The sequence below is a fragment of the Drosophila albomicans genome, chromosome 3, assembly GCF_009650485.2.
Source record: "Drosophila albomicans strain 15112-1751.03 chromosome 3, ASM965048v2, whole genome shotgun sequence".
NCBI lineage: Eukaryota > Metazoa > Arthropoda > Insecta > Diptera > Drosophilidae > Drosophila > Drosophila albomicans.
In genome coordinates this window covers 4,967,974-4,993,474 of record NC_047629.2, presented here as the reverse complement: position 1 = coordinate 4,993,474, position 25,501 = coordinate 4,967,974, and the positions used below count along the sequence as shown (strand labels likewise).

The 25,501-nt window shown below is 41.8% G+C and overlaps 9 protein-coding genes across 13 annotated transcripts; 2 read left to right on the top strand and 7 right to left on the bottom strand.

Moving 5' to 3' along the window:
* Nucleotides 1-75: 75 nt before the first annotated feature.
* Nucleotides 76-1,527, bottom strand: LOC117572081 (CAAX prenyl protease 1 homolog). The gene is made up of 2 exons (XM_034254673.2): nt 1,391-1,527; nt 76-1,331 (listed from the first exon to the last, which is right to left on the bottom strand). Exons 1-2 carry the CDS (start codon nt 1,490-1,492, stop codon nt 78-80), a joined length of 1,356 nt encoding a protein of 451 aa, XP_034110564.1. The 5' UTR covers nt 1,493-1,527; the 3' UTR covers nt 76-77.
* Nucleotides 1,521-3,324, bottom strand: LOC117572080 (CAAX prenyl protease 1 homolog). The gene is made up of 2 exons (XM_034254672.2): nt 3,139-3,324; nt 1,521-2,909 (listed from the first exon to the last, which is right to left on the bottom strand). Exons 1-2 carry the CDS (start codon nt 3,229-3,231, stop codon nt 1,647-1,649), a joined length of 1,356 nt encoding a protein of 451 aa, XP_034110563.1. The 5' UTR covers nt 3,232-3,324; the 3' UTR covers nt 1,521-1,646.
* A 264-nt stretch (nt 3,325-3,588) lies between these two features.
* Nucleotides 3,589-5,288, bottom strand: LOC117572078 (probable phenylalanine--tRNA ligase, mitochondrial). The gene is made up of 2 exons (XM_034254670.2): nt 3,874-5,288; nt 3,589-3,809 (listed from the first exon to the last, which is right to left on the bottom strand). The coding sequence occupies exons 1-2, from the start codon at nt 5,080-5,082 to the stop codon at nt 3,642-3,644; spliced, it is 1,377 nt and encodes a 458-aa protein (XP_034110561.1). The 5' UTR covers nt 5,083-5,288; the 3' UTR covers nt 3,589-3,641.
* Nucleotides 5,289-5,374: 86 nt separating this feature from the next.
* On the bottom strand, nt 5,375-11,288 carry LOC117572083 (cathepsin L). Its single transcript, XM_034254676.2, has 4 exons — nt 11,121-11,288; nt 10,034-10,129; nt 6,384-6,598; nt 5,375-6,311 (listed from the first exon to the last, which is right to left on the bottom strand). The coding sequence occupies exons 2-4, from the start codon at nt 10,124-10,126 to the stop codon at nt 5,600-5,602; spliced, it is 1,020 nt and encodes a 339-aa protein (XP_034110567.1). The 5' UTR covers nt 10,127-10,129; nt 11,121-11,288; the 3' UTR covers nt 5,375-5,599.
* Nucleotides 7,398-8,328, bottom strand: LOC127565584 (uncharacterized). The gene has a single exon (XM_052004800.1). The coding sequence runs from the start codon at nt 8,030-8,032 to the stop codon at nt 7,778-7,780; it is 255 nt and encodes an 84-aa protein (XP_051860760.1). The 5' UTR covers nt 8,033-8,328; the 3' UTR covers nt 7,398-7,777.
* A 288-nt stretch (nt 11,289-11,576) lies between the features above and the next one.
* LOC117572082 (proteasomal ubiquitin receptor ADRM1 homolog) lies at nt 11,577-13,306 on the top strand. Of its 2 annotated transcripts, XM_034254675.2 has the most exons (4): nt 11,577-11,736; nt 11,803-12,347; nt 12,403-12,608; nt 12,744-13,306. In XM_034254675.2, the coding sequence occupies exons 2-4, from the start codon at nt 11,824-11,826 to the stop codon at nt 13,199-13,201; spliced, it is 1,188 nt and encodes a 395-aa protein (XP_034110566.1). In that variant the 5' UTR covers nt 11,577-11,736; nt 11,803-11,823; the 3' UTR covers nt 13,202-13,306. The 2 variants fall into 2 exon arrangements, with proteins under 2 accessions (XP_034110566.1, XP_034110565.1); XM_034254674.2 differs by having other exon boundaries at nt 12,403-13,306.
* A 279-nt stretch (nt 13,307-13,585) lies between these two features.
* Nucleotides 13,586-25,061, top strand: LOC117572077 (protein argonaute-2). 4 transcript variants are annotated; one of them, XM_034254665.2, is made up of 8 exons: nt 13,587-13,760; nt 14,528-14,828; nt 17,847-18,028; nt 21,314-21,391; nt 22,043-22,837; nt 22,897-23,119; nt 23,180-24,787; nt 24,857-25,061. In XM_034254665.2, exons 3-8 carry the CDS (start codon nt 17,905-17,907, stop codon nt 24,993-24,995), a joined length of 2,967 nt encoding a protein of 988 aa, XP_034110556.1. In that variant the 5' UTR covers nt 13,587-13,760; nt 14,528-14,828; nt 17,847-17,904; the 3' UTR covers nt 24,996-25,061. The 4 variants fall into 4 exon arrangements, with proteins under 4 accessions (XP_034110557.1, XP_034110556.1, XP_034110559.1 ...); XM_034254666.2 differs by lacking the exon at nt 21,314-21,391 and having other exon boundaries at nt 13,586-13,760; XM_034254667.2 differs by lacking the exons at nt 13,587-13,760; nt 14,528-14,828; nt 17,847-18,028 and adding an exon at nt 19,251-20,311.
* Nucleotides 17,093-17,326, bottom strand: LOC117572086 (uncharacterized). Its single transcript, XM_034254682.2, has one exon. It carries the CDS (start codon nt 17,324-17,326, stop codon nt 17,144-17,146), a length of 183 nt encoding a protein of 60 aa, XP_034110573.1. The 3' UTR covers nt 17,093-17,143.
* LOC117572085 (39S ribosomal protein L53, mitochondrial) lies at nt 17,349-18,508 on the bottom strand. Its single transcript, XM_034254681.2, has 3 exons — nt 18,286-18,508; nt 17,601-17,728; nt 17,349-17,542 (listed from the first exon to the last, which is right to left on the bottom strand). Exons 1-3 carry the CDS (start codon nt 18,429-18,431, stop codon nt 17,349-17,351), a joined length of 468 nt encoding a protein of 155 aa, XP_034110572.1. The 5' UTR covers nt 18,432-18,508.
* Nucleotides 25,062-25,501: the final 440 nt, after the last annotated feature.

Sequence of the window (25,501 nt, the reverse complement as noted above, 5' to 3'; positions counted from 1 at the left end):
TTTCTTGAGAAATCCGAAACGAAATCGAAATTAAAAATAAATGTCAAAATCGAAAATTGGAATCGAGGCTACTTGGATCACAGTCTGTGGTTTCGCTCCAACCACTCGAGTTGGGCCAATCGTCGCAGCATTGGGGGATGTGTATGATGCCATATCGAGTAACAATCGTCCGTAATGGGAAACGATAGATTGTCTGCATACAACTTGAGCAGCGCCTGCCTCAGGGCTGCAGCGTAGCCAAGCCGAAAGGCAAACCGATCTGCCTCGTACTCAAAGTGTCGCGTCACCGTCAACATACACACATTGGAAAGCGTGAAATACGGCAGCAGCACATATCCAAAGATGATCAGGTAGCCAACAATTATCGGCTGCAGACCAGGCTCAAATCCTACGGCTTCATAGATGGGACCATGTGGAAAGCACAAGCCAATGAGCAGCAGCGTCAGCAGCAGTTGTGTGGTGAACATAGCGAGTCCCTTGTAGAAATGTCCGTGCTTCCAGTGGCCCAGCTCGTGAGCAACCACAGCCACAACTTGGCTATCCCGCAGACCTTTGCCAACATCTTCAGGCGGCAGTTCAAAGCCACTGCGGAATCCACGATTCAATAGCAGCGTATCGAAGATGACAATCCGTTTAAGGCAGCAGCTGCCGTAAAAGAAGGCGTTGCTACCCGTGGTCGGATCCCGTACCCTAATTATATGCACCTGTCTCATGGGAAAACCAACTCTGGCAGTGAGTTGCTCCAGCTCTAACTTCAATGCTTGGTTCTCGAGCGGCACACGTTTTCCCAGCACGGGATCGATCAAATAAGGCAGCAGCAGGATGATGATCGACGTCGCCAGGAGCGCCAATACAAAAAGGCCCAGAAAAGCAAAGTTACCCAGAGCGAGGCCCAAGAAGACAATAGTCACCACTACGACGGAGAATATGAGAAACGAGAGGATCGCATCCAGTAAAAGATTTAAGATGCGGAAATACCAAATCACTGGTTGCCTTTTGACCAGACTGACGATGCAGTACTTCTCGTAGAGCAATCCCGGCACAGATTTGATCAACAAGTAAAGGTTGAAAATACACGCAAAGATGATGGAGACGACAACCTCGTGCTTCATCCAACGCAGCCATGCTATCATGTTAGCCAACTCCCAGAGGTACGCATAGAAACCGAAGTAGAGCTCGAGGCAGCCGCAGATGACGACCATCCAGAGCATATTCACAATGGTGAACCAACTCTTGTGCAGCTTGTAGGTGCGCATTGCATTAAAGAGATCTCCCGATAAATATGGACGCAGCACCTCCGGCACCTCATGCACGTGATAGACGACTACAATCTGCAATAGAGATTAGAAGCCATGCTTGGGATCGAGTTGGGAATCATGTGGGATTTTACCTCGCGCATTATGAGATAGATCGACCAGAGTTTATCTATAACCAGTACGCCAATTAATATATAGAGTATTATGACGGGATCATTCCAAAAAGATTTGATCATTTTAAGTGCCCCAGTTCCAAAATTGACATTTTAAAATTTGTATCGCTTGCTTTATTGAAATCTACATAAATTACACATACAGGAAAAGGGGGCGGGAACATGAAGCGGGATCACATTAGAAAAAGTGAAATGCTTTGGTATCCATTAATTAAAATTACTGCTGCTTCTTGGCCTTGCCCAACTCCTTGAGGCGGGCCAAGCGTTGCAGCAACGTCGGATGCGAGTGATTCCATGTGGAATATAACCAATCATAGACTGGAAAGCCTAAGTTGTCCAAATTCAATTTAATTAGGGCGCGTCCTAGCTGCTCCTCGAAGCCCAGCGAGTGAGCAAATTCGTCGGCCTGATACTCGAAGCGACGCGACAGAATGGTCATGGCAAAGTTAATGATTGCATTGTACGGTGCCATCACATAGGTGAAGACAATCAGTAGACCCACCAGAATGGGTCGCGTACCCGGCTGGAAGCCCAAGGCTTCGTAGAAGGGCGCATACTTGAACAGATATCCAAAGACCAGGAACATGAGCAGTAAATGCACCTCCATAATGACAATGTTTTTGGTTACGTGACCCAACTTCCAATGGCCCAGCTCGTGGCCAAGTACGGCAAGCACTTCCTCGTTTGTGCATCCCTTGCCTTTCTCATCGTCCGTCAAATCAGTATCATCAGCCTTGCCCTTGTTGAGCAGCAGCGTATCGAAGAGCACAATACGCTTCGAGTTCCACAGTCCATAGAAATAGGCATTGCTATGCGACGAACGCTTTGAGCCCTCAACCACATATAGTTTGGTCAGAGGGAATTTCAACGAGGCTGCCAAATCCTCAATAGATTTGCGCAACGGTCCATCCTCCAGCGGTGTGTACTTGTCGAACAATGGAGCAATGAATATGGGATAAATGGTGAGTAGCACCAGTGAGATGACGCCAGTGAATACCCAGAGCCAGATAAAGAAGTTGTCGCCGCCACGCTGAACGATGAATATAATGGCCGCAGTGATGGGCACCATAACCACTTGGGTGACTAGGAAGCCCTTCACCTGATCCCAGGCAAAGAAGCCGGCTGTTTGCTTATTGAAACCATGCAGCTCCTCCAGCACAAAGATCTTGTAGATCTTAAAGGGCAACGACTTGCACGTGGACATCAAGTTCGAGATGAGCACAAACACACAGCTCACAAGAATCTCATTGCTGGCGTCCCATTGCAGACGATTGACCACATCCACTGAGACCTGCCAGATGATTGCGATCAATCCCAAATAGAGTTCTAGGCATAACAGCAAAACATCCATCAACAGTGCCTTAAATATGCCAAAGTTCTCATTATCCAGACCATATTTGCGTGCCTTATCAAATGTCGCCTCGCCCATATGCGACGTCAGCTCTTCAGGCACTTTTCGCGCATTTCTATAGACTTTCACCTGCAGTTACGATTGATTGAGAATGAATGCTGTTATTTAGTAGCAAGTAAATTGACATTTAAAGTAGTGCTAAAAATATACACATGCGTATTTGCCACATACACACATACAAAGTCTGTGTACACGTATGTTTGTATATATATGTATATGATGCATCATACAACTGTGTACAATTTTATTGCCGCATTTAATGACGGCACGTGCCGGCTAAGCTGCAATATTGACTTACCTGACGCAGCGATATATAAATTTCCAGTGCATTCTCGATAATGACCAAAGCCAAAATACTGTAAAGCACAGTATCTGCATTTACCGAAGTCATTTTACATAAATTTTAACTATACGAAAAATAGAGGAAAACTTCAACGCCGCTCAGTACGGCGGTGTGACCGCAAGTGAATAGTAGTATAATATACCCTTTCGCAGTTCAAAAATATACCAACCACTTGCATTTCATTCGGTATATAGATTTACTTTATTCGTTTAAAAGGACGCAACTTTTCTTGATTTATTTTTAAATTTGTTAGAAAATATCATTGCTATCCTGCTACCCTTATTGATATCCGTCAAGTTGATCCGTTTTTTCGTATAAAAATAAATAAAATACCAAAAATTAAAATGCTGTCAACTGCCATTTATCGATAGGTGCGCTAGAAAAATCGATTAAAAAGATTTCAAATTTTGTTTTCTTATCAATTTTTCTTTTTTTTTTTGAACAAGATTTGACTAAGCTTAACGTATTTGTACATTAAACTGTTCCACACTGGCGTCAGCAATATTTTTATGTATTTCATTAACCTCTGCTTGCGTCATTGTGCGTTCCATATGGCGATAAACGATACGGAAACAAACGCTGGATTTGCCCGTTTTCGGATGTTTAAATTTGTCCACTAAACTTATCTGAAGAAAATAGAAAAACAAACCAATTATTATTTGCCTTACATATTTTTTATATAGAATTTACCTGTTCCACGACATCCCCCGCAACCGAACGAACCAAATCATAAAAGTCGTTGGGAGAGAAACCTTCATTGACCTCCACATCGGGTGGCAGCCAAAAGGACAAGTCATTTGTGCATTGTGGATAGTGCGAAATAGGTTTGTACTTCGTTAGTTTCTGCAGATCCTGCTCACTGAATTGCGACAAGAATCCACTGTCGTTGGACCAAAACAATCGAATGTCAGGTATATCAAACAAAATCATGGCTAAGCGCTCCAAACCCAACCCGAAGGCGTAGCCAATGGACTGATGCACACCCGCGTGTTGTAAAATCTCGTGACGCATAATGCCGCAGCCGAGCACTTCTAGCCAGTTGTCCTTAAAGTAAATCTCCAACTCCCACGAGGGCTGAGTAAATGGGAAATACGTGTCCACCCAACGATATTTGATGCGTGGCCCAAACAGATCCTTGGTAAGACCCACAAGCACATGCTTCATCTCATGTTCCATCAATTTGACGGCTTCCAATGTATGACACGGCTGTTTGGTTTGATCCATGAACTTGGAGGATGGCAAAATGCGCTTTGGATTGGCTATCGAACCCGTCCACGTCTCCTCGAACAGCTCCAGGCCGGGATTACGCTCAAAGAGCTTATCTTTGGTAACCAGACGCACTGCATCGGCCTGATGGAACACTGGATAATGCGTGCTATCGATCTCATCGCGTCGATACACTTCACCAACCACCAGAAAGTTATCCAATCCACCCGAGATTAGCTCCACTTGATGGGCTGTGGTGTGGGCACGCAACAAATGCTGCTCATTGATGTAATAACAATCCGATTTCTGTCGACTCACATGATCACTGGGTATCAGTAAGTTGTCGAAATTCTGTTGCACTGTCACAACGGGATTCAATTTGTCGTATACTGAGAATAGTGGATTTCCACGCTGATTGCGATACGCGGCATAAAAATAGTTTACAATACGCTGGCGTATAATCGACAGTGGATGATCTTGTTGCAGATGCTTATTCATTCCCAGATGCGTCAATATTTTGGGCGTTACATTCGTCCAGCTGTCAGTGGCGTACGTGCCTCCATTGATTTCCAATTGTGATTGGTTGTTTGGTGTCACTATTTTACTGGCCTCCTCGGCAGCGCTGCTGGCCAACAAGCGTCGCGAACAGATCCTTGCACTATGCACTGTGCGCAGTGTTAATAACATTTTCATGCTGTTTATTTTTTATTTATTTATTTAATTGGCAGAAAGTAGGTCTATTGCATTATTTACTATCTATTACAAAACAACAGCTGTTTGTGTTATCGATGCGCGTGCGTCGTTCGGGTCGATAATTATACAATATAATTCTATCGATACGTACTGATTTTAATGTTATTACGCAGGGCTGCATTTCGTTATCAAAATCTATCGACTTCAAATATTCAACGTTTATCAAGATAAAACTGCCTGAGCAGTGTGTAGTTAATATTAATTGTATTTTAATATTAATTAAAATGCGGTATTATTTTAATAATTATTTATTTAATACAAAAACATCAACATTGATATATGCCTAATTTGTTTCTTTTGTAATGGCAAACTAATAGAGAATATATGATGATTACAGATCGGAGCATAAATATATGCCATTTAAATTATAAACTTCGCTTTTGAGATGCTTCTTGTATTGGAATAGAGGTGTTGTGAATAATTAAATGAGGTTGAACGGCTGTGTGTGATGATGATTTTAGACCAATGGATAGCTGGCAGCTGTGGCAATACCGCACTGATTCTTCGCATTACGCGTCATCTTGATGAAACCCTTGTCACCCCAGGTGGTGCCCCAAGAGTTCTTAACCAACCAGAAGTCCTGGCCATTCTCGTCAGTGCCAAAACCAACGGCAAGCACACCATGATCCAAGTTCTGGGGATCGCACTGTGGCTCATTGTAGACGCCCTCAGAGTAGAACTGGAATGATTCGTGCGAGGCATCGATGGCAACCGAAACGGGTCCAATGGTGGCAACTGCCTCAGCCATCTTCTTCTCATTGCCTTGAGGAATATCAACAAAACCGCGATCTGTGGCTCCAACGGTGTCCTTGTTGAAGTGGCAGGAATCATCAATACCCTCATAGGCGTACGACTTCTCGGTGTCAATGCCACCATTGTCCTTGATGTAACGGAAAGCGTTGTCCATCAGGCCACCATTGCAGCCATTGTTGCCATACGAGGTGGAGCAATCGACCAGATTCTGCTCGGACAACGACACCAAGGCGCCAGTCTTGCGGAAATGCTGTCCCTCCAAAGCACCAGTGCTGGAGAATGCCCAACAGCTGCCGCAATGTCCCTGATCCTTGACCTCAGTTACAGCGCCCTTGGTGCGCCAATCCACAGAGTTGGGCAACTTCACATGCTCGGGCGAGATGAATGTGATGCCTGTGAAGCTGGGATCCGTCGAGCTGCAAAAGCGAATGCCAATCAGAAAAACCTGATTTCCAAGTCGTTTGCAAATTGATGGTCATTAAACTTACCGTAGCTGCTTGAGCAGTGTGTAGTTAAAGCCATTCATCGTCTGATGGAACTCATGATGCAGCATATCCGCATACTTGTTAACGGCCATCTTGTAGCTAACTTCGCCGGCAGCATAGCGCTGATTGTGCTTGGCAATCTTGTGCTTGTTCTCATTGAAGATCTTGAGGCGGAAACGCTCCTCGGTCTCATCGAGATAGTTCTTGCGATGCTCCAGCTGCAATGCGAAAACAATAACATGAAATACTTGAAATACAAAGAGTACAACAATTCATTTGCTTATCATGTACGACGTCTATCGCAAGACGAGCGTGTTAAACAACAATATTTTTACCTAGTACACACTATGTAGATTAGATAGCACAGCAATCTACATTTGCTGCACTTGGCCCGTGAAGAAGTTCATTTAATTCGAGAGCAGAACCGGCTTAGATTTAGTTGCCACGATTGATTTTGTTTTAACGCCCTTATGCGCTGATAAGACGCTCTAATTCTTATCGGCCAGCTTTAACACAGGTGTTGGTGTTGTCAACGTAGCACGGGGGCAAACATAAAATTAAACGATAGCCATAACAAGATTTTACGACTCTGTCAAAAACGGAGGTAGAAGTTGTAAATGAGCCCATAAAATCGTAAAATGCCTGAATTGAATGCTGTAGTCAACTAGCAGATACCCTAGAATTTGGAGAATACAGTATAAATATACATACAGTAATGTATTCCCTCTACACATTGAATGCGTTCGCTATGCAATGTTTGAGCACACAGTAAAAAACACACTCTTTGGACCCGTACAACATGCACAAACAAAGAACAATTGTCGCCCATATCAAGCCGCATAACAAAGTTTTTGTCATTGTTTGTTTCCATTATGCTGTCACCCTAGACTTGCGTTGCGTGTCTCTTTTTTTGGGAAGTTATTCGACTGTATATTGCACATAATTGATATAATTGCTATGACTGCTGCGTGGCACCATTTTCAGACTTGTCAACTGTGAATATAAAATTCTAACGAATTCCAGACTCATTTTTATTGATTTTTTGAATGAATTTCACACATTTATTACAAAATATATAGTTTGCGTTAAAAATAGACTATGCGGTTCAGTTCAATACAAAAAAGGAAGATACAACACAAACTTAAAATAGTAATTAAATGCACGTGCTTATAAATACGCAACACACACATACGAGATGCGACTGTATAGGTGTTGATTTTTTTATTATACAATTTACTGCTGCTGCTTTGCACTTTAGTCGGTTATTTTGTGTGTTTAAATACAATAAAAGTTCGATGCAGCCACATGTCTTGAGTATCTTATAACTACAAAAATGTAGCTAAACTAGAATTACAGGATAATTTTGTTACACATATCGTGTGGGTTTCTCATTTTCGCTACAGTCGCTCCATTTCAATGGAGGTGCTATCGTTTGCCTCTACAATAGGGGCATTTGTAACCAATGCAGTTGCTTTGGCTGACGTTGTGGGCTCCTCTATTGATGGAGCAGCCGCCGCCTCCAGTTCTTGGTATTCGCGACGCTTCCGCAGAATGAATCGCAGCACAAACCCATTGATAATGCATATTGCGATGACAAACACGGTTGGTACCACAACATCCACGGTTATATTTAAATCACTCGTGTGGGCCATAATAACAATAGTAGTAATAATACGTGGTTTATTTTATATAATAACTGTCTGCTCGACTTAGTTGGCTTTAGCACGTTTTTCCAAATGACGCGCGTGCTTTGCTTTGGCTTTTGCTTTTCCTTTAATATGTTTCTCCTTCACTCTCTCGCAGTGTAATTTCGGCGCGCGCACTATATTGTCCCCCTCTCTCAGGAACTCTCTCTATCACTCTCTTTCTTGCTACGAGCTAACGGTGCGACTGCCTGTCTACTTGCGCTGAGAGTCGAGCGGCTAATAACAAAAATAGCAGCCTGACTTTTTTCGTTAAGCGCGCTGTGCACGCTATATACACGCACACAAACATACAAGCTACGCAAATAAATGTGCATGTGTATGTGCATGAAGATTTAATCATTAGGGTCTTTCGTTGTATGTGTGTAAACATGCAGGGGTCGAAACGGGCAGAACGAACAAAACAACCGGTTTTCTCAAAAAAGAAACCATCTGATTTATTAGGATATCTATTCAAAACGAACGACACATGCATAGCCTGCATGTGTTTCATGTATCGAAATAAACCAACCGGTTGTAGCATAATAAAATGTATATCGATATCACACATATGTATGTATTTATATATCGCGCGCCCACTTGCCTACTTATTTTCGCGCACTTTGCAAAATCGGAGAGAGCGAGCGAGAGCGAATGGAAGCTTCTTTGCGGTAAAAGAGCAAATACAACTGAGCAAAAACAAACAGCATACAAGTGATAAGCAAGCATTTTTTATTTTAACAAGAGTCACACGCCATTGCGGGGACCGTTTTTTGTTATTGTCCAGTTTTTTGTTTGCGAATTGCGCACACAAATTGAATGAACTGGAAAAATAACATCTTAATAAGCACATGATGATTGACAGAGTTTGGGGGGTCGCATTTCACACGCTTATCTGCCTGCGAGGCCGACTCACCACTGCCTTGCTCTTTCATTATTTTGATTATTATTATTATTGCTCTAGTTCATCGGAATGTGCTCGAGTCAATAACATAATTTGCACACTCATCATTATTAATGACTATTGGCAATTTGTAATGTCTACGCACACATTTCACAATCCGTGTCCTCTTATTTTGCAAAGTAAGCACTTATTTTATGCGCGCCTGTTTGTATGCTGTGAAATTTTGAATGCAAATATGGTTTAGAGTACAGCTCGAAAGTATGCAATATTTTTTGGTATTTACGCAAAAGTCGTTATAAATTGAAAACTGCTTATCAGTTTCTATATACTATATATGTAAGTAAAGCAACAGCAACTAGTCGGGAAAGTCTAGACAAAGTTGGAAGCTTGTCAATCGTTCTAGTCAGTCGATAAGCAGAGAGGCGAATTGAGCACAATTGCAAATAACACTGATAACGCTGATGGTTGATTATAAATACATACATACACAAGAGTTCAAAGCGCTCTACGTCGTAACTAGCACAAAAGACAAAGACGGCATAAATACACAAAAAAAAGAACAAAACAATGTTCAATGAGTCAGCAGTGCAAAATCACATTAATGTCATTCTTGTGTTTGCTAATCGGTTGTTAGAAATTGTTCGCTGAATGAAGCCGCTTTGCTTATCGCAACAAGCTGACTTTGCTTATCAATAGTTCTGTTGATCCGTACCGAGTTGAGCCGGGTACAAGAAATAAATGGAAGGCGGTTTAACAGTACATTTGCCTATCATCTCATGTGACATTCTGCGATCTGTCATGTGAGCCGGCATGTGACTGGACGCGGCTTAATCAGCGATTTCAGCTGCAGCTGCGCAGTTGCAACAAAATGTTGCAATATTTGTCAGTGCATCTGATGCACATGACTCACACGAGAGTCCAAAACAATGCCATAAAATAATGAAAGAATGACACGGAACTAAACCGAGACAATGGAATTAATCATTAAAACTATAATGCATTCAAATCTCGCCACCTGTTAATTGTTGAGAGGTCCGATTTCGAAGATCGATATTGTTATTACTCACCTTAAACGCTTGCCATTCCTCTTTGATGACATCCGCAAACGAAACACCCTGTGCAACAGCCACCAGGGCCAAAAGAGCGATCACAAAGCGCATTTTCTGCAAAGGGGGATAAACAAAACAGTAATTAAAATAAAATCATACGAATAATTATCTATCTAAGCTTCAATTTAGTTGAAGTTTGACTTGTCTGCGTTGTCATCACGTGATGAGCTTTTACATGCCAGCAAAAGCTCAACGATTTTTGTATAAACAAACCAAATGCAAGCTAAACTCTGATGAAATAATAAAATAAAGAATGTTTTCTGCTGCGTTTACAGTTTATCAATTAACATGAGCCGCACACATGGGCAACAATTAAGAAAAGCAAGTCTCCGACCTTTCACTCGTTCATTACATTTTTCCACTTTTTTCGAGTTCGAAACTGAGCTCCGTTATCTTTCTTATCTTACATTAGTCTTGCGTCTGTGTTTTTACGTTTTTTGTCGTAAGTACTGTTTTGTTTGAGCCAATTCCGAAATGTATTTGTTATACTTTTTGTAATATTGCAACAATTATGCCAAGTTCGAGGGCCACCAACAAACAGGTTTTGCAAACGTTTCAAAGCTGAATCAGAAATAACAACAAACAACAGGTAGAAAAAACCCCAAGCGAATTGATAAGCGGCATAGAAAGAGAAAATAGGCCAAAGAAGAAGAGTGAAGCAGCTGTTGAAAACAAAATGCGCAACAGCAACAAAAATAATAATGGCGTCCAGAGCAGAGCGCAATAAACAAAGACGCCAGCCAAAGCAAAACACGTAGGAAGAAAGTAGAATATAATGGAATGAATAGAAGAAAATGTCTACACAGCTGAGAGATGCTGCTAGAACTTGCCAGACAAAAAGAGAGAGAAAGATACGGAAGCAGGTAAACCCACAGACAATGGAAATAATGGAGACTTACTTTGGATCAGACAACAAAATTAAAAGTCACGACGCACTTTATTTAAACAAACAGTATGCCCCCTTCTAACAAGAAACAAATGACGAAGTGGCTTAGATGTAGCTGTTATATTTGAATTATGTATATAGTATATTAATATTGCTTACCTACTACTTGAACGTCAGTCTCGAGTTGAATATTAATTACTGAACAATTGCGACTTGACAATAAAACCAACAGTTAACACTTTGTGCAGGCAGAATTAATATAATTGTTTAGCTTAATCTGCGCTAGCTCCACTCTCGAACACTTTTCGTTGTTTAATAAATCCAATTGCAAATTGTTGTTGCCAAGAAATCTTTTAGCAGGGCTGGAGTAGCTTCGATTGCATTATCGATTTGATAATCGATTTATTATTGCATAGCTTGTTTTATACGAGTATGTTTTTCGGTCTCAATCCGCTAACGCCAGAGGTGAAAGCATCATGGATGCGTTTGATCGGTTTATTCTAGTTTAATTTATTTGAGCCAAAATAACAATTGGGTATATTAAACGAGTCTTTTGACTGAATGTTAACAATATGTTAACACTCTGTTATGCCACTGTGTGGTGGTAACGTTGTTTTGGTATTATACCACTAGTACTTTATGTTATATTCTGAAATAAATCCTGTGGTCACACTTCGCTACTGTCAAAATAATTTGCTCCGTCATCCGCTGAGCAGGCGATTTTTGATTAAAAAAGGATTCCCAAATTATTAATATTTCTCACATTATATATCCAGTAAGTACAACTACGCCAACAAATACTGAGCACACGAAAACGGAATAATAATTAAATTGATTGCAGCTCTCGAGAAGCAATCGCATCATGTTTGGCAGACAAAGCGGATTAGGCAACTCGAACAGCTCGAATCTTGTAGAGTTTCGCGCTGGTCGCATGAATACGGTCGGCAAAATGGTTCATCCCGATGCACGCAAGGGTCTGGTCTACATGACCCAAAGCGACGATGGCCTAATGCACTTCTGCTGGAAGGATCGCACCAGCGGCAAGGTCGAGGACGATCTGATCGTCTTCCCCGATGATTTTGAGTACAAACGCGTAGATCAGTGCAAAACTGGTCGCGTCTATGTGCTCAAATTCAAGACGAGCTCACGTCGCATGTTCTTCTGGATGCAGGAGCCCAAGTCGGACAAGGATGACGAGCACTGCCGTCGCATTAACGAGCTGCTCAACAATCCACCATCGGCACATCAACGCGGTGGCGGCGGCAGCGGAAGCGAAGGAAACGATCTACAGTACATGCTGAACAATATGTCGCAGCAGCAGCTAATGCAGCTGTTCGGTGGAGTGGGACAGATGGGCGGCCTCAGCTCGCTGTTGGGCCAGATGAAGTGAGCTTATAGGATAAGATATTTGAATTTGTTACTAATGCTTTTTCTTATCAAGTTCACGCACGCCACCATCACGCAACGCTGCGTCCTCTGGAGGTGGCACTGCTCTGCAAACGCCTGAGAACGTGAGTCTACCACGCCCACCATCTGCGCCCACCAAGGGTTCCAAGTCTGGTAGCAGTCGCAGCAGCAGCAATCAGCAGAGCGATTCAACAGGCGGAGGCAGCGCTGCTAGTCAAGGCGGCGATGTTGATGCTTCTGGTAAGAAAAGTACTACAACAACTACATCAGCAGCAACACCAACTGCAACAGCAACCACAACTGCAACCACAAGTGGCGCCTATGCAAATCCATTCCAAGCCTATTTATCGAATCTCTCCCCCGAACATGGCGCAGGTCGTTCACTCAATATCGATCTATCGACGGCACTGTCGGGCGCCGATGCCATCAATCAATTGATCGCCGATCCGGAGCGCGTCAAATCGCTAATCGTCCACTTGCCCGACTCTGAGGATGGCGACGAGGATCGCAAGCAGCAGATCAAGGATCACATCAGCTCGCCGCAATTTCAACAGGCACTCGCACAATTCTCCAACGCTTTGCAGTCGGCACAACTCGGCCCGGTTGTGAAGCAATTTGAGTTGTCCCCCGAAGCTGTTGCCGCTGCTTATTCCGGAAATCTGGAGGAGTTTGTGCGTGCGCTGGAGAAGAGTTTGCCAGCTGGTGCCACAATGCAGGAGGGCAAGGATGCCAAGGAAACTGCTGCGGCTGGAGAGAAGAAGGGCGATGCAGAGCCGCAGGTCAAGGATGAGGCTGCCACATCTGCCGAGCAACCAGAGGAGAAGCAAAAGTAGTTTAAGCAAATACTACGCAAACATAAATATATACCCGCAAATCCCCATTTGAAATGAAACTATAATTTTTCACTTACTCCAAAATAAACTAATTGGCCATGCAAATGTTTTTGTTTTTGTATCTTGTGGATCGACAAGTGTTGCTGGAGTTAAGCTGAAATTCATTTGTTGCCCTTGACACTTGATTTGGGCTGCATACAAATGGCACGCACTGTTTGGCTCGCTCTTGCTCTCTCTCTCTCTCTTGCCTGCGCTCACGCGCCGCCGCTCTCTCATCAAGCACACACAGATACACACACACACACGCTTGCATGGTTTGCGAATACTTTTGCGAGCAGCAGATACAATGTGTGTATTTATTCAACTTCAAACGGGCAAACCGCGCGTTCGCTATTTCGCTTGTTTTTGATTTTGATATTGAATCTTGATCTCTTCAATATATCACAAATATATAATAATTATCACAATAATAACGCGTTCATCTATATGCACAGAAAAGTGTTTATTTTGTTCTTGAAAACAACAAAATAAAAAGAAATTTGCTGCTGCGTTTTGCGTCGTAAGTTTATGTTTTGTATGTTGCTGTTGTTGCTGCTGCTGCTGCTTTCGTTTTGCAGCAAGCTGCTTCCAGTATAAAACATATATGTATATCTATGTATGTATGTACAAGTGTGTTTACTGTTACTGTCGTCGTTTTTTTCTGTCTTTCAATGCATGACTGCGCGCCGCATTGTTGAGAAAAGCTTTTCCCTCTACAGCAGTAAGGCAAAAGCAAAAAAAACGAAACGAATAAAAACTTAGCTCGACGCGGCAATAACAAAAATTTACAACAACAAAAAATAACAACAATTAACTGTAGTGGCAGAGCGGCCACCCAGCTGTGCTGGTATTGGTGAGCATGAACCAGCGACCGTCGCTGTCGCTGTCGTTCACGTTGTCTCTCTCTTTGACTCACTCGCACTCGCACTAACACACACTCACACACGCACGTACACTTGTACATAAAAGCTTGCATAAAAAAAGTGTATGGAAAAAGTCAGCGGTTGCAAATTTTGTTGTTAAGACAAATAAACAGAAAGAACGAAAAAAAAGTAAAAATCGAAAGAAATTCGCAAGTTTGTTGTTCGCATGTGCGAATATGTGCGTGAGAGCGAGATGGAGCTAGTTAATGGCAGAGAGCAAACGTTACTTTATCCCGGTAACGATCTGGCAACACCAACAACAGCAGCAACAACAACAGCAGCGCAGCAAAAGAAATTGCGTTGCGGCAATCGCAACAATTGGCAGCAGAGTAAAATAAGCTTGAAAAATTATTCGATTTAACAGCCAACAACTACAACAACAATTAGTTTAATCGACAGCTGATAAATAAAAAAGGAACTTACATTTAAAACAAGATAAAATTGAACAGAAATCCTCAAGGACAAACAAACAATTAACAAAAAAACCGACCGGAATAATACACAAGCTGTTTTTAATGTGTAACAAATTTAAATTGAGAATTCAACCAACAACAAATCCCAATCGAAGTACAACAACAACAATAACAACAGCACAACACAGCGAACGACTTGTCGCTGAAAGCAAAATCTAAAAAGCGCCGCATCAGCTGCAATTGTGCGATAAGGTGAGCAAACATTGTATGTATGTATGTATATATATGTACATATACTTTATGAATGTGTATGCGTGAGTTTGTGTCGCTGGTCAGTTGTGGTAAAGGAGAGAGAGCGAGTGGGAGAGGGACAACAGTGCCGAGTTTGTCTTCGCATATTCTAGAACAGCTGCAGAAATTTCTGCACGCCCACGCGCCTGGCACTCGCGCGCCATTTTAGCTAACAACTTTCTCAAGGAAGTTGGAGCCATAACAAAGCTGTGCACACAAACACATGCATACAATGATGCAAACACACACAAGCACATTATGCTGTAATGGCGCCTGAGCATATGCTATGCCAGTTTCAAGAGACAGCTGTGCAAAAGAGATGACCATATATGAACGTAGGTACTGTAGAAGCTCCGCTGCTGTGTGAGACAACTTCTGTTTATGTTTTGGTAGAAAGGTCACACGGGCAATTTTCTTCGTGTTTTTCGCATATGAAAGTGCATTATTGCACGTAGGAGTGTGTGTCTATGTGTGTTTTGTATATTCCAATAAATTTGATTGAAGGACATTTGGCAAATAAAAAGCACACGTTTCTGCAATTCAATGTACACGAGACAGGTTTGTACATATTTAACCCCTTCTGCCCCATTCTGATACGTTCACTGTCAACCAAACCACAAGTTTAGCGCTATTTCATCAGGTTATGCAAACAGAGAGGAAAATGTATTTAAGCAATTTCCAATATGGCCGACGTGGCCTGAGCTAAAAACCCACGCAATTTTCGGGTAAAAAGCGCTCAGAAATCAAAGTGAGAAGCTTTCGTATTCTAGACTGACATTGAACTTGAATGACAGCACAAACAACTACTACAGTTAAAAGTATATAGTATACACTATGTAAATATGTATGAGTTGGTAGTTTGAGAGGATGCTGCAACAGCTTTAAGCTGCTGCTTTCACCAATTGCAGACCTGCATCTCAACAGTTTGTTGTTTTTATCTGCACTCCACCACAATCGATATGTTGTTATTGTAGTTGTGTCACACACATAAGCACATGCACACTATCAGCCATTTGCCCGCCATTTTAAAAGTTTAACCCGAAGCTTTGGCTTTGCATACTCTCATTGACCACTGCACTTGCGGTGGGCGGGGGTTTTGGTGAACAAATTTTAAGCATCTCTCTCTGTCTTTCCCCTTGTCATCGAACAAGAGGGAGAGCGTAAGTTAGTGAGTGCTTGAAAAAAGAAAAGCCAATCGCCAAATGAAAGTGAAAAATCTTTATTTTGCTCTATTTTTGTCGCTGTATGTTGACTAAAGTAAACATCTGTTTAACCCTTATGTGGTGAGTCTCACTCATTACCAGTGTGACCAGATGTTCGTTACTTTGGGTTGCGTACTGGGCATTCAACAATGCAATTATAAGGAGTCTGTATAGTCCTCCCCACTACTCCCCACACACCTCCTCCACAGCCCCAGCGACTGGCACAATTTTGCTCGACAGCAGATGATTTTCCGGTTTGCCAAAGCAGCGACTGACTGCAAAAAAAGACAAGTAAGAAAGCTGCAGTCGAGTGTGTTCGACTCTGAGATACCTGTTACTCATTTTGACTCACAACAAAATACTTTTCTAGGCTATTCAGATATTCCAATATATAGGAAATTATTGGTAGGAAATTATGTCATTATCCATTGGATAATATCCAATACCCATTTAAAATAATCACAAAATATGTATGTGCATGAAAGCTGTTTGATCGCTAAGGTGCTTGAAATTCATAAAAATATTCCAAAAATTTCAGCGTAAAACTAAAACATATTTCATATTAGATTATATTTTGAACTGTATACTATGTATTTTTACTATATCTTGAAAAACTGCTTGATTTTGTTGTACAGTTTATTTCCACTTGAAGGATGATATCAAATTCTCAACTAAACTGCTTAATATTATATTATATAGATGAGTCCTGCTAGCAAATGTGATTACTCCAGCTTTTATTTTCTCTGCACGCTGTATAGTATAGTATTTAAGCATAAAGACCATGGCTAAATATATTTACTGCTGCCTCCCGCTGTCGTTGCTTATATTTCCTGCTGGCGTGAAGCTATAATACCCTTCTTATTTAACGGATAGCGGGTATTAAAATGTTTGTACCCAAAACTGGTTTTTTTTTGCCAACAGGCGAAAAGACGGCGAACAAGATCCCAATGCGCTGCCCTTTTTATTTTTCTTTTATTTTTGGGCTGCAGTAGTCATTGTGCAAAGAGAAGACAAATCAGTATAGTTTTTGTTTTACATATTTAAAGCTTAAGTTTTAATTTTGGGCATTTTGGCTTAGAAATCAACGGGCTTTATGGTAATAAAACGCGATAGAATAAATGCCACTATAATCGTGGCACAAACGAAACAAAAGGCAAACGTGTAGAAGCTCTCCTCCGTAAAGATGTCGGTGAAAGCAGGAATATCCTGATAGATCTGCTCAATGACCGCCAAAGTGCCCTTGTGTTTCTTCACCATGATGATGTCTCCAGAGGAGTATTCACTTCTTTTTGGTTGCCTTCTTGCCACCACCAGCACCGCCACCCAGCTTTTGTTTTTCGGCTTTGGTTAGCACCTTATTTGTAATTTCCTCAGGCGGCGCTAAAGTCGAGACGTGTTGGTTGCAAAGCTGCAGGAGTTCCAGAGTATTCAGATTTGCACTGTTGAAGCGAATCTCCTTGACTTTGGCTTGTTCTGTAATTAAAAAATAGAAATTTACTATTCAATTCATTAAAGAAAATGGAGTTCATACCTTGTGCTGAATCGATAAGCGAGAACTTGATAAACGCTGGCGATCGATCGCAAACAATTTCCGGTTTGACAACGCACTTGGGATTTGATAGCGACACTTTCGGAGTGGAGAGCAGGAACAGAAATTCTCTATAGAAAAAAATAAAAACAATATTTATTATAAAACAGCTTTTTGACCGTCAATCAATAAGATTAATTCCATATGTTTAACTATTATTATATAGCTGATTCATTTGCTTGCTTGCAGCTGTCTCTGTTTGTGGAAATAGAAGCAACGCCTCAAACTGACGCCGACACCGACTAAAATGTCAACGGAGCGGGAGCTGGCGGGGGGAACAGCTCAGCTCCATACGCTGCCGTTGACATTTCAGCCCGATTTGGGCACTGCATTGCAGTTGAATTCCGTTGGCATCATTGGCAAGGTTTATGGTAAGTGCTATCAATTCATAATCATTTAAATCATTTTACTGCACATCTATTATTTTTGTATTTTATATATATTTCAACATATTCGTTTTATATTTATGTTTAATACATTTTTGACTAAGCACTTTTTGTTCGTGAAAATCTTTACCATTTATTTGCGTTGTACTGCGCATGTTTCATAATCGATAAACCATCTGGGTGTTGGGAAAGCGCTTTTCCAACCCTATTCATTACCCGCCTCCTTTCCCACTCCCACTCACCGTGTGGATTTTACATTTTCCGCAAATGGATCAAACTGCACTGTTATGCGTTTGACGCCTTTCAAATTAACGCTCTTCAGCTGCTTGCCAATCGCCGAAACAATGCCACCAGAGCGGCGGAGCGTGCCCGAAAACGGCACCGACATTTCAAATGCAATTTGTCAACTATTGGCTTGTTTAACGAAAAACAATTTTTTTTGTACAATTGGTTTTGTAACAAACACGCTCAGCTGGAGAGACCGCAAGAAGTATCGATGACAGAATCGATGCTTTTGAAATATGGAGTATCGATTCGTAGTTTTGTTGGCAAATAAGATAAATTAATAAATGAATGGTTAAGAATTAGATAATACTATATTCATTAGAAGAATGTAAAACCTACTTAATTTATAAAATAGTTTTAAGGTTTTTTCGTTTTTAGCAAACATGCATATCTAAAAATATAGTATTTTAGGTTAAAAATATACCAAAAATACTACTTCTAAAAAATGTACAAACAGACTCTGGACATATTTTTTGTTTCCATTTCATTGTTATTTACTTAAATTTTCAACAATTTAATTGTTTGAAAACAAATACAAATAAAAATGTTCTCTACTCTGCGAGCATTGTCGGAAGAGAGAAAAATGTCAGATTTGGCTCAATGCTTATTGTACAACACTGTACATGCGATCTGGCAACCTTGTTATTGCCATTTTGGCTTTAACAGCGCCAATTTGAGTTAACATGAGACTTATGGTCTATGATTTAATGACTGTTCAATAATCAAATAAATTAATTGATGCATAAGAAATTGTTAGGATGTCTTTTGTAAACAATTTTCAATGTAATTTTGAAAAAATTATGCACACAATACGCCACTGTAACACGTCGCGAGGCGACATCCTATAGCCATCACTCTCATGCGCATCAACCCCCAAACCAAAGTGCTTTGCCCTCATTTAAGTGTGGTTAGCGTACAGTATGCGTCTCACTCACACACACGTCGCGAGTAAAATTTTTGTGTTTGCTGCGGGACGTCCAAGTGTGAAAAACTAAAGAAAATTGCATTTTTTGCATAATGCGCGACGTGAAAAGCTAACAAAAGTTGTCAAAAAGCAAAATTGAATAGTCTGGCTAACGTCTGTGTATAATTTTGGCAGCGCATAACGTGTTCGGGTGCACAAAAAACGACGTCTCGAAAATATAAGAAATATACGTGCACACATTTTTTGCTGCCCAATCTAAAACGCATACAAAAGCATTTTCTTGCTGTAGAAGCGCCACCGAAGTTGTCGTCGTCGTCGTTTGTCCAGCGGAGCACCCAGCACACCAGAAATTTTCACACATACACATACATACATTGATGAGAGAACACCCACACATTCACTCACACATTGAGAGATCAAGATAAAAAGCATAAAAGAGAATTTGTTCTTTAGTTGTATTGCAAACACAACAAAAAAAAAACATACATATGTATATGTATATGTAAAAGCATATGTAGATGTACATACATACAAACATACATATAACGAAAGCTGTGCCTACATTTGTGTTCTTTTCCAATACTACAATAAAAAACAACAACTACAACAACAATAAGAATTGTAATAATAATTGAATAGAAATATAATAATTAACGAGACTCGACATTAAACTCAACGCATTTTTTTAACTAAATCGCGTGGTCCTAAGTGCGAAAATTCCAAATAAATTCACATTGCGCCCATAAACAAAAACAAAAAGAAACAAATGCGAAAATCAACCAAACGAATAAAACTACTTTAAAGTGTGATAAGCAAAAGGCTGAAATCAAAAAAACAAAAAAAGTATAATAATTAGTAGGAACGAAAAGCAACAAATAAAAAAAACAACCAACAACAACTACAAGAACAATCAATTACATTTAAAACAGAGCAAAACCAACAAAAAACACTCGCAAACACAAAGACAAAAAAAAAAAAAAACAAAACACACCTTTGATACACTCTTACATTTCTTAAACAAACAAAAAACTAGTGCAAAATGTATCCAGTTGGACAACGTAAGTGGGGAATGCAATGCAACTCAAAAATCAACCTACAAATCTGCCACATGTTATATACATATAGATAAGACCCCGCACAACCTACCTACATTGCAGAGTGATGTTATACTTTTGCAAAGACAAACAAAAACACACAATCTTCGTCATTCGTAGTTCGTTAAATGCGAAATGAATGAATGCGTAAAACAGACGAGGACAAATCACTCAGACGAGTTTGAGTGACTGTAAAGTGCAATATGCCTCTAAGCTCCAAATAAATAGAAAGGAGAGGGAAGAGAAGAGGATTGCAGTAGACTGCCAGACTTGTTGTGTTTGTAGGTGGGGCTTTAAGGCAGAGTGAGTGCGACAGACTGACAGATATTTGACAAAGCCATGTGCGCCAAACTGGGTCAACGACCGCCTCATATTAGTTGAGTTCTAAGGCAGAGGAAGCGAGACAACGGCAATTAGGGGTCGCAATTCAATTGCTCCTTAAATGCGGAGTTGAAAAAGCATAACTCAAACAAAAATTGCGTCGCATTTTTGTTGTATTTGCGTCTTAGAGATATGTAGATCGACGACGCCAGATGCGTTTTGTTTTTCTACAGATGACATAATACATAGATAGATAGATTGTCGATAGTATGCAATTACATATTGTAAGTGGGGCATGGTGACTAATCTCAGCACACATACACACACACACACTCAAACACACACTTGTGGCAGATTTATTGACAATTATATCGATAATAACTAAAGAAATGAATAAGTTGGGAGAAGCTGTAACTAAAATATTAATCGCACTCTCTATAAATATATACATATATATTCAACATTTTCTTTATCGCCTTCTCTTTCATTTACATTTCATTATTTGTTTTTATTTATTCTTTTTATTTACCAAACAATGATTGGCCAATTGTTTTCTGTTTGTTTTTATTTACATATATTATTTTGGATTTTATTTTTGTGTTTATTTCTGACCATTTTGATTTTGATTAAATTTTCTTTTTATAGAGTCACAGTGGACCACCCCCTCGCCCACGCGGCCTCAGAGCCCCTCTCAGGCGCAGACTAGCTTCGACACGCTCACATGTAAATTTCTCTCCAACCAAAACCAAATTACTAAAAACTACTAAAACAAAAAAAAAATCTAATTTTAAAATCTATAATTGAATTTGAAAAGCTAAACCAAACAATTGTTTATGTTCTTTAGTTGATGTTTGAACAAAACCAAATCTAACAAAAAAAAAAAACAAAAAAAAAGTTTACACTACTAACCCAAAATGTCTACACACGAATTTTCATAGTAATGTGCAAAATTTTTACTAACAATACTTTTTTTTAGTTCATGTAATGTTTGTTTGTCTCTATTTTTATTTTACTTTTTTTTATTTCTGGAATGCAACGTGCAACTAAAATTTAAAAATTAAACCTAACACAAAAAAAAAAACACAACTAAAAATCTACACTTAAATCTCTACAAAGCGCCTTACCTGTTATAGCGATTAGAGTTTTAATATTCTCTTGAGTAGTGCAACAACAAAAATTTGCAATTTGTGCATGCAACGTTCTTAATTAGATGATTTTTAATTGAATTTATTAGTGCTAGTGCTAGTCGCATAGCCCAATATATATATTTCACCAGATATTTATTTTTCGCAAAATTGCAACTGCAAAGAAAATGCAATCAGACGAACAGTTGACTAATCAGATTCTTTGAACTTGCCACACACCACCTTGCAGCACCACCAACGCCCGGTTCTTCGGTAAATCCCACCGCTGTCACCAGCCCAAGTGCTCAGAATGTGGCTGCCGGAGGTGCCACTGTGGGTGGCGCTGCTGCCGCCGCTGCGGCTCAGGTCGCCTCGGCCCTTGGCTCCACCGGCAGCGTATCGGCGGCAATTGCCGCTGCGGCAGCTGCATCGCCCACCACTCAGCCGGACATGCCGGTGTTTACGTGCCCCCGACGGCCGAATTTGGGACGGGAGGGCAGACCGATTGTGCTGCGTGCGAATCACTTTCAAGTGACGATGCCGCGCGGCTTTGTGCATCACTATGACATCAACATCCAGCCGGATAAGTGTCCACGGAAGGTGAACCGTGAAATTATCGAGACGATGGTGCATGCGTACAGCAAGATCTTTGGAGTGCTCAAACCCGTATTCGATGGTCGCAACAATTTATACACGCGCGATCCGCTCCCCATTGGCAATGAGCGGTTGGAGTTGGAGGTGACGCTGCCAGGCGAGGGCAAGGATCGCATTTTCCGTGTGACCATTAAGTGGCAGGCGCAAGTGTCTCTCTTCAATCTGGAGGAGGCGCTCGAAGGACGCACCCGTCAAATACCCTATGATGCCATACTGGCCCTCGATGTGGTCATGCGTCATTTGCCAAGCATGACGTACACGCCGGTTGGACGCAGTTTCTTTAGCTCCCCCGATGGCTATTATCATCCACTTGGAGGCGGTCGTGAGGTTTGGTTTGGTTTCCATCAAAGTGTGCGACCCTCGCAGTGGAAGATGATGCTCAACATTGACGGTGAGTTAATTTGAAAGCGTTTAATGCCACTCAAACTAATTCAAGTCAATGTCTTGTAGTTTCGGCCACTGCCTTCTACAAGGCGCAGCCGGTCATCGACTTTATGTGCGAGGTGCTGGACATACGTGACATTAACGAGCAGCGAAAACCGCTCACTGACTCGCAGCGCGTCAAGTTCACCAAGGAAATCAAGGGACTCAAGATCGAGATTACGCACTGCGGCCAAATGCGTCGCAAATATCGTGTCTGTAATGTAACACGTCGCCCTGCTCAAATGCAATCGTAAGTCGTACATTATCTGCATTGTAAAAGTCTCGTTTATCTAATTTGCCTTTTTTGCAGTTTCCCACTGCAGTTGGAGAACGGCCAGACTGTGGAGTGCACTGTTGCCAAGTACTTTTTGGATAAGTATCGCATGAAGTTGCGCTATCCGCATTTGCCGTGTCTGCAGGTGGGACAGGAGCACAAACACACCTATCTGCCCTTGGAGGTGTGCAACATTGTGGCCGGACAGCGATGCATCAAGAAGCTGACCGATATGCAGACATCGACCATGATCAAGGCCACCGCACGCTCGGCACCCGATCGTGAGCGCGAGATTAACAATTTGGTGAAACGTGCCGACTTCAACAATGACTCGTATGTCCAAGAGTTCGGTCTGACCATCTCGAATTCCATGATGGAGGTGCGCGGTCGTGTTTTGCCGCCACCCAAATTGCAGTATGGGGGACGTGTGTCGGGCATTGCCGGGCAACAGTTGTTCCCGCCCCAGAACAAGGTCAGTCTGGCTTCACCCAATCAGGGTGTCTGGGATATGCGTGGCAAGCAGTTCTTTACCGGCGTCGAGATTCGCATTTGGGCCATCGCCTGCTTTGCTCCGCAGCGCACAGTGCGAGAGGATGCGTTACGCAACTTTACGCAACAGCTGCAGAAGATCTCCAACGATGCTGGCATGCCCATTATTGGCCAGCCCTGTTTCTGCAAATATGCCACAGGTCCGGATCAGGTGGAGCCCATGTTCCGCTATCTGAAGATAACGTTCCCAGGACTGCAGCTGGTCGTGGTCGTGTTGCCGGGTAAAACGCCAGTTTATGCAGAGGTTAAGCGTGTGGGCGACACCGTCTTGGGCATGGCCACGCAGTGTGTGCAGGCCAAGAACGTGAATAAGACGTCCCCGCAGACGCTCTCCAATCTGTGCCTCAAGATCAATGTGAAGCTCGGCGGCATTAATTCCATCTTGGTGCCATCCATTCGGCCAAAGGTCTTCAACGAGCCTGTCATCTTCTTGGGCGCCGATGTCACTCACCCGCCAGCTGGCGACAACAAGAAACCATCGATTGCCGCTGTTGTTGGCTCTATGGATGCGCATCCATCGCGCTATGCGGCCACGGTGCGTGTGCAGCAACATCGCCAGGAGATCATCCAGGAGCTGAGCAGCATGGTGCGAGAGTTGCTCATTATGTTCTACAAATCCACCGGCGGCTACAAGCCGCACCGAATTATACTCTACCGCGATGGCGTCTCCGAGGGTCAATTCCCACATGTGCTGCAGCACGAGTTGACGGCCATTCGCGAGGCATGCATTAAACTGGAGCCCGAATACCGACCGGGTATCACCTTCATTGTCGTCCAGAAGCGCCATCACACACGACTCTTCTGTGCCGAAAAGAAGGAGCAGAGCGGCAAGTCGGGTAACATTCCCGCCGGTACCACCGTCGACGTTGGCATCACCCATCCCACGGAATTCGATTTCTATCTGTGCAGTCACCAGGGTATCCAGGGCACCAGCCGTCCCTCGCATTACCATGTGCTCTGGGATGACAATCACTTTGATTCTGATGAGCTGCAATGCCTCACCTATCAACTGTGCCACACCTATGTGCGATGCACGCGCTCTGTCAGCATACCAGCACCCGCATATTATGCGCATTTGGTTGCCTTCCGTGCCAGGTAATTGAAGGATCTCTTCTACCTCTTTGAATGCTATCGACTAAATGCTTTCATTTTTGCTTCTGGCAGATATCATCTGGTTGAGAAGGAACACGATTCCGGCGAGGGATCACACCAGAGCGGCTCATCCGAGGATCGTACACCAGGAGCCATGGCACGAGCCATCACTGTTCATGCCGATACCAAAAAGGTCATGTACTTTGCCTAAAAAGTTACAGCATCAACAAACAACAACAAAAACAAAAACGACACCAAAAACACATCAACATCAACACTACACACAGCAACAACAAGAAATTTTCGAAAATGAATTCGAATAAGCAGCAGAAAAACAAGAGAAATACAAAAAAGTGAGAACGAAAAAGCCAAGCCGAAAGCATTAGAAATTAGGTTTAAAAGTAGTAAGTAAAGCAGATGATGAAAGAGAGAAGTCGGAAGGTCTGAAATAAACACACACACACACACAACACAATATACACCAAGCAGAATACAACTGAATATGAAAGGGAATCGAATGTTATGAAAAGCACAAGTGAAAAACAAAATTCTCAAAAAAGCGTAGCGAAACAAATAAAAACATTACTAAAGGGAACAAAACGAAAGTCAAACAAACAACCACAACAACAACAACAACAAAACTGCAACACACATTTACGATGAAACTTTTTGTAATAGAATAAATTATATTTTTACACAAACTTAAGAGAAAAGAAA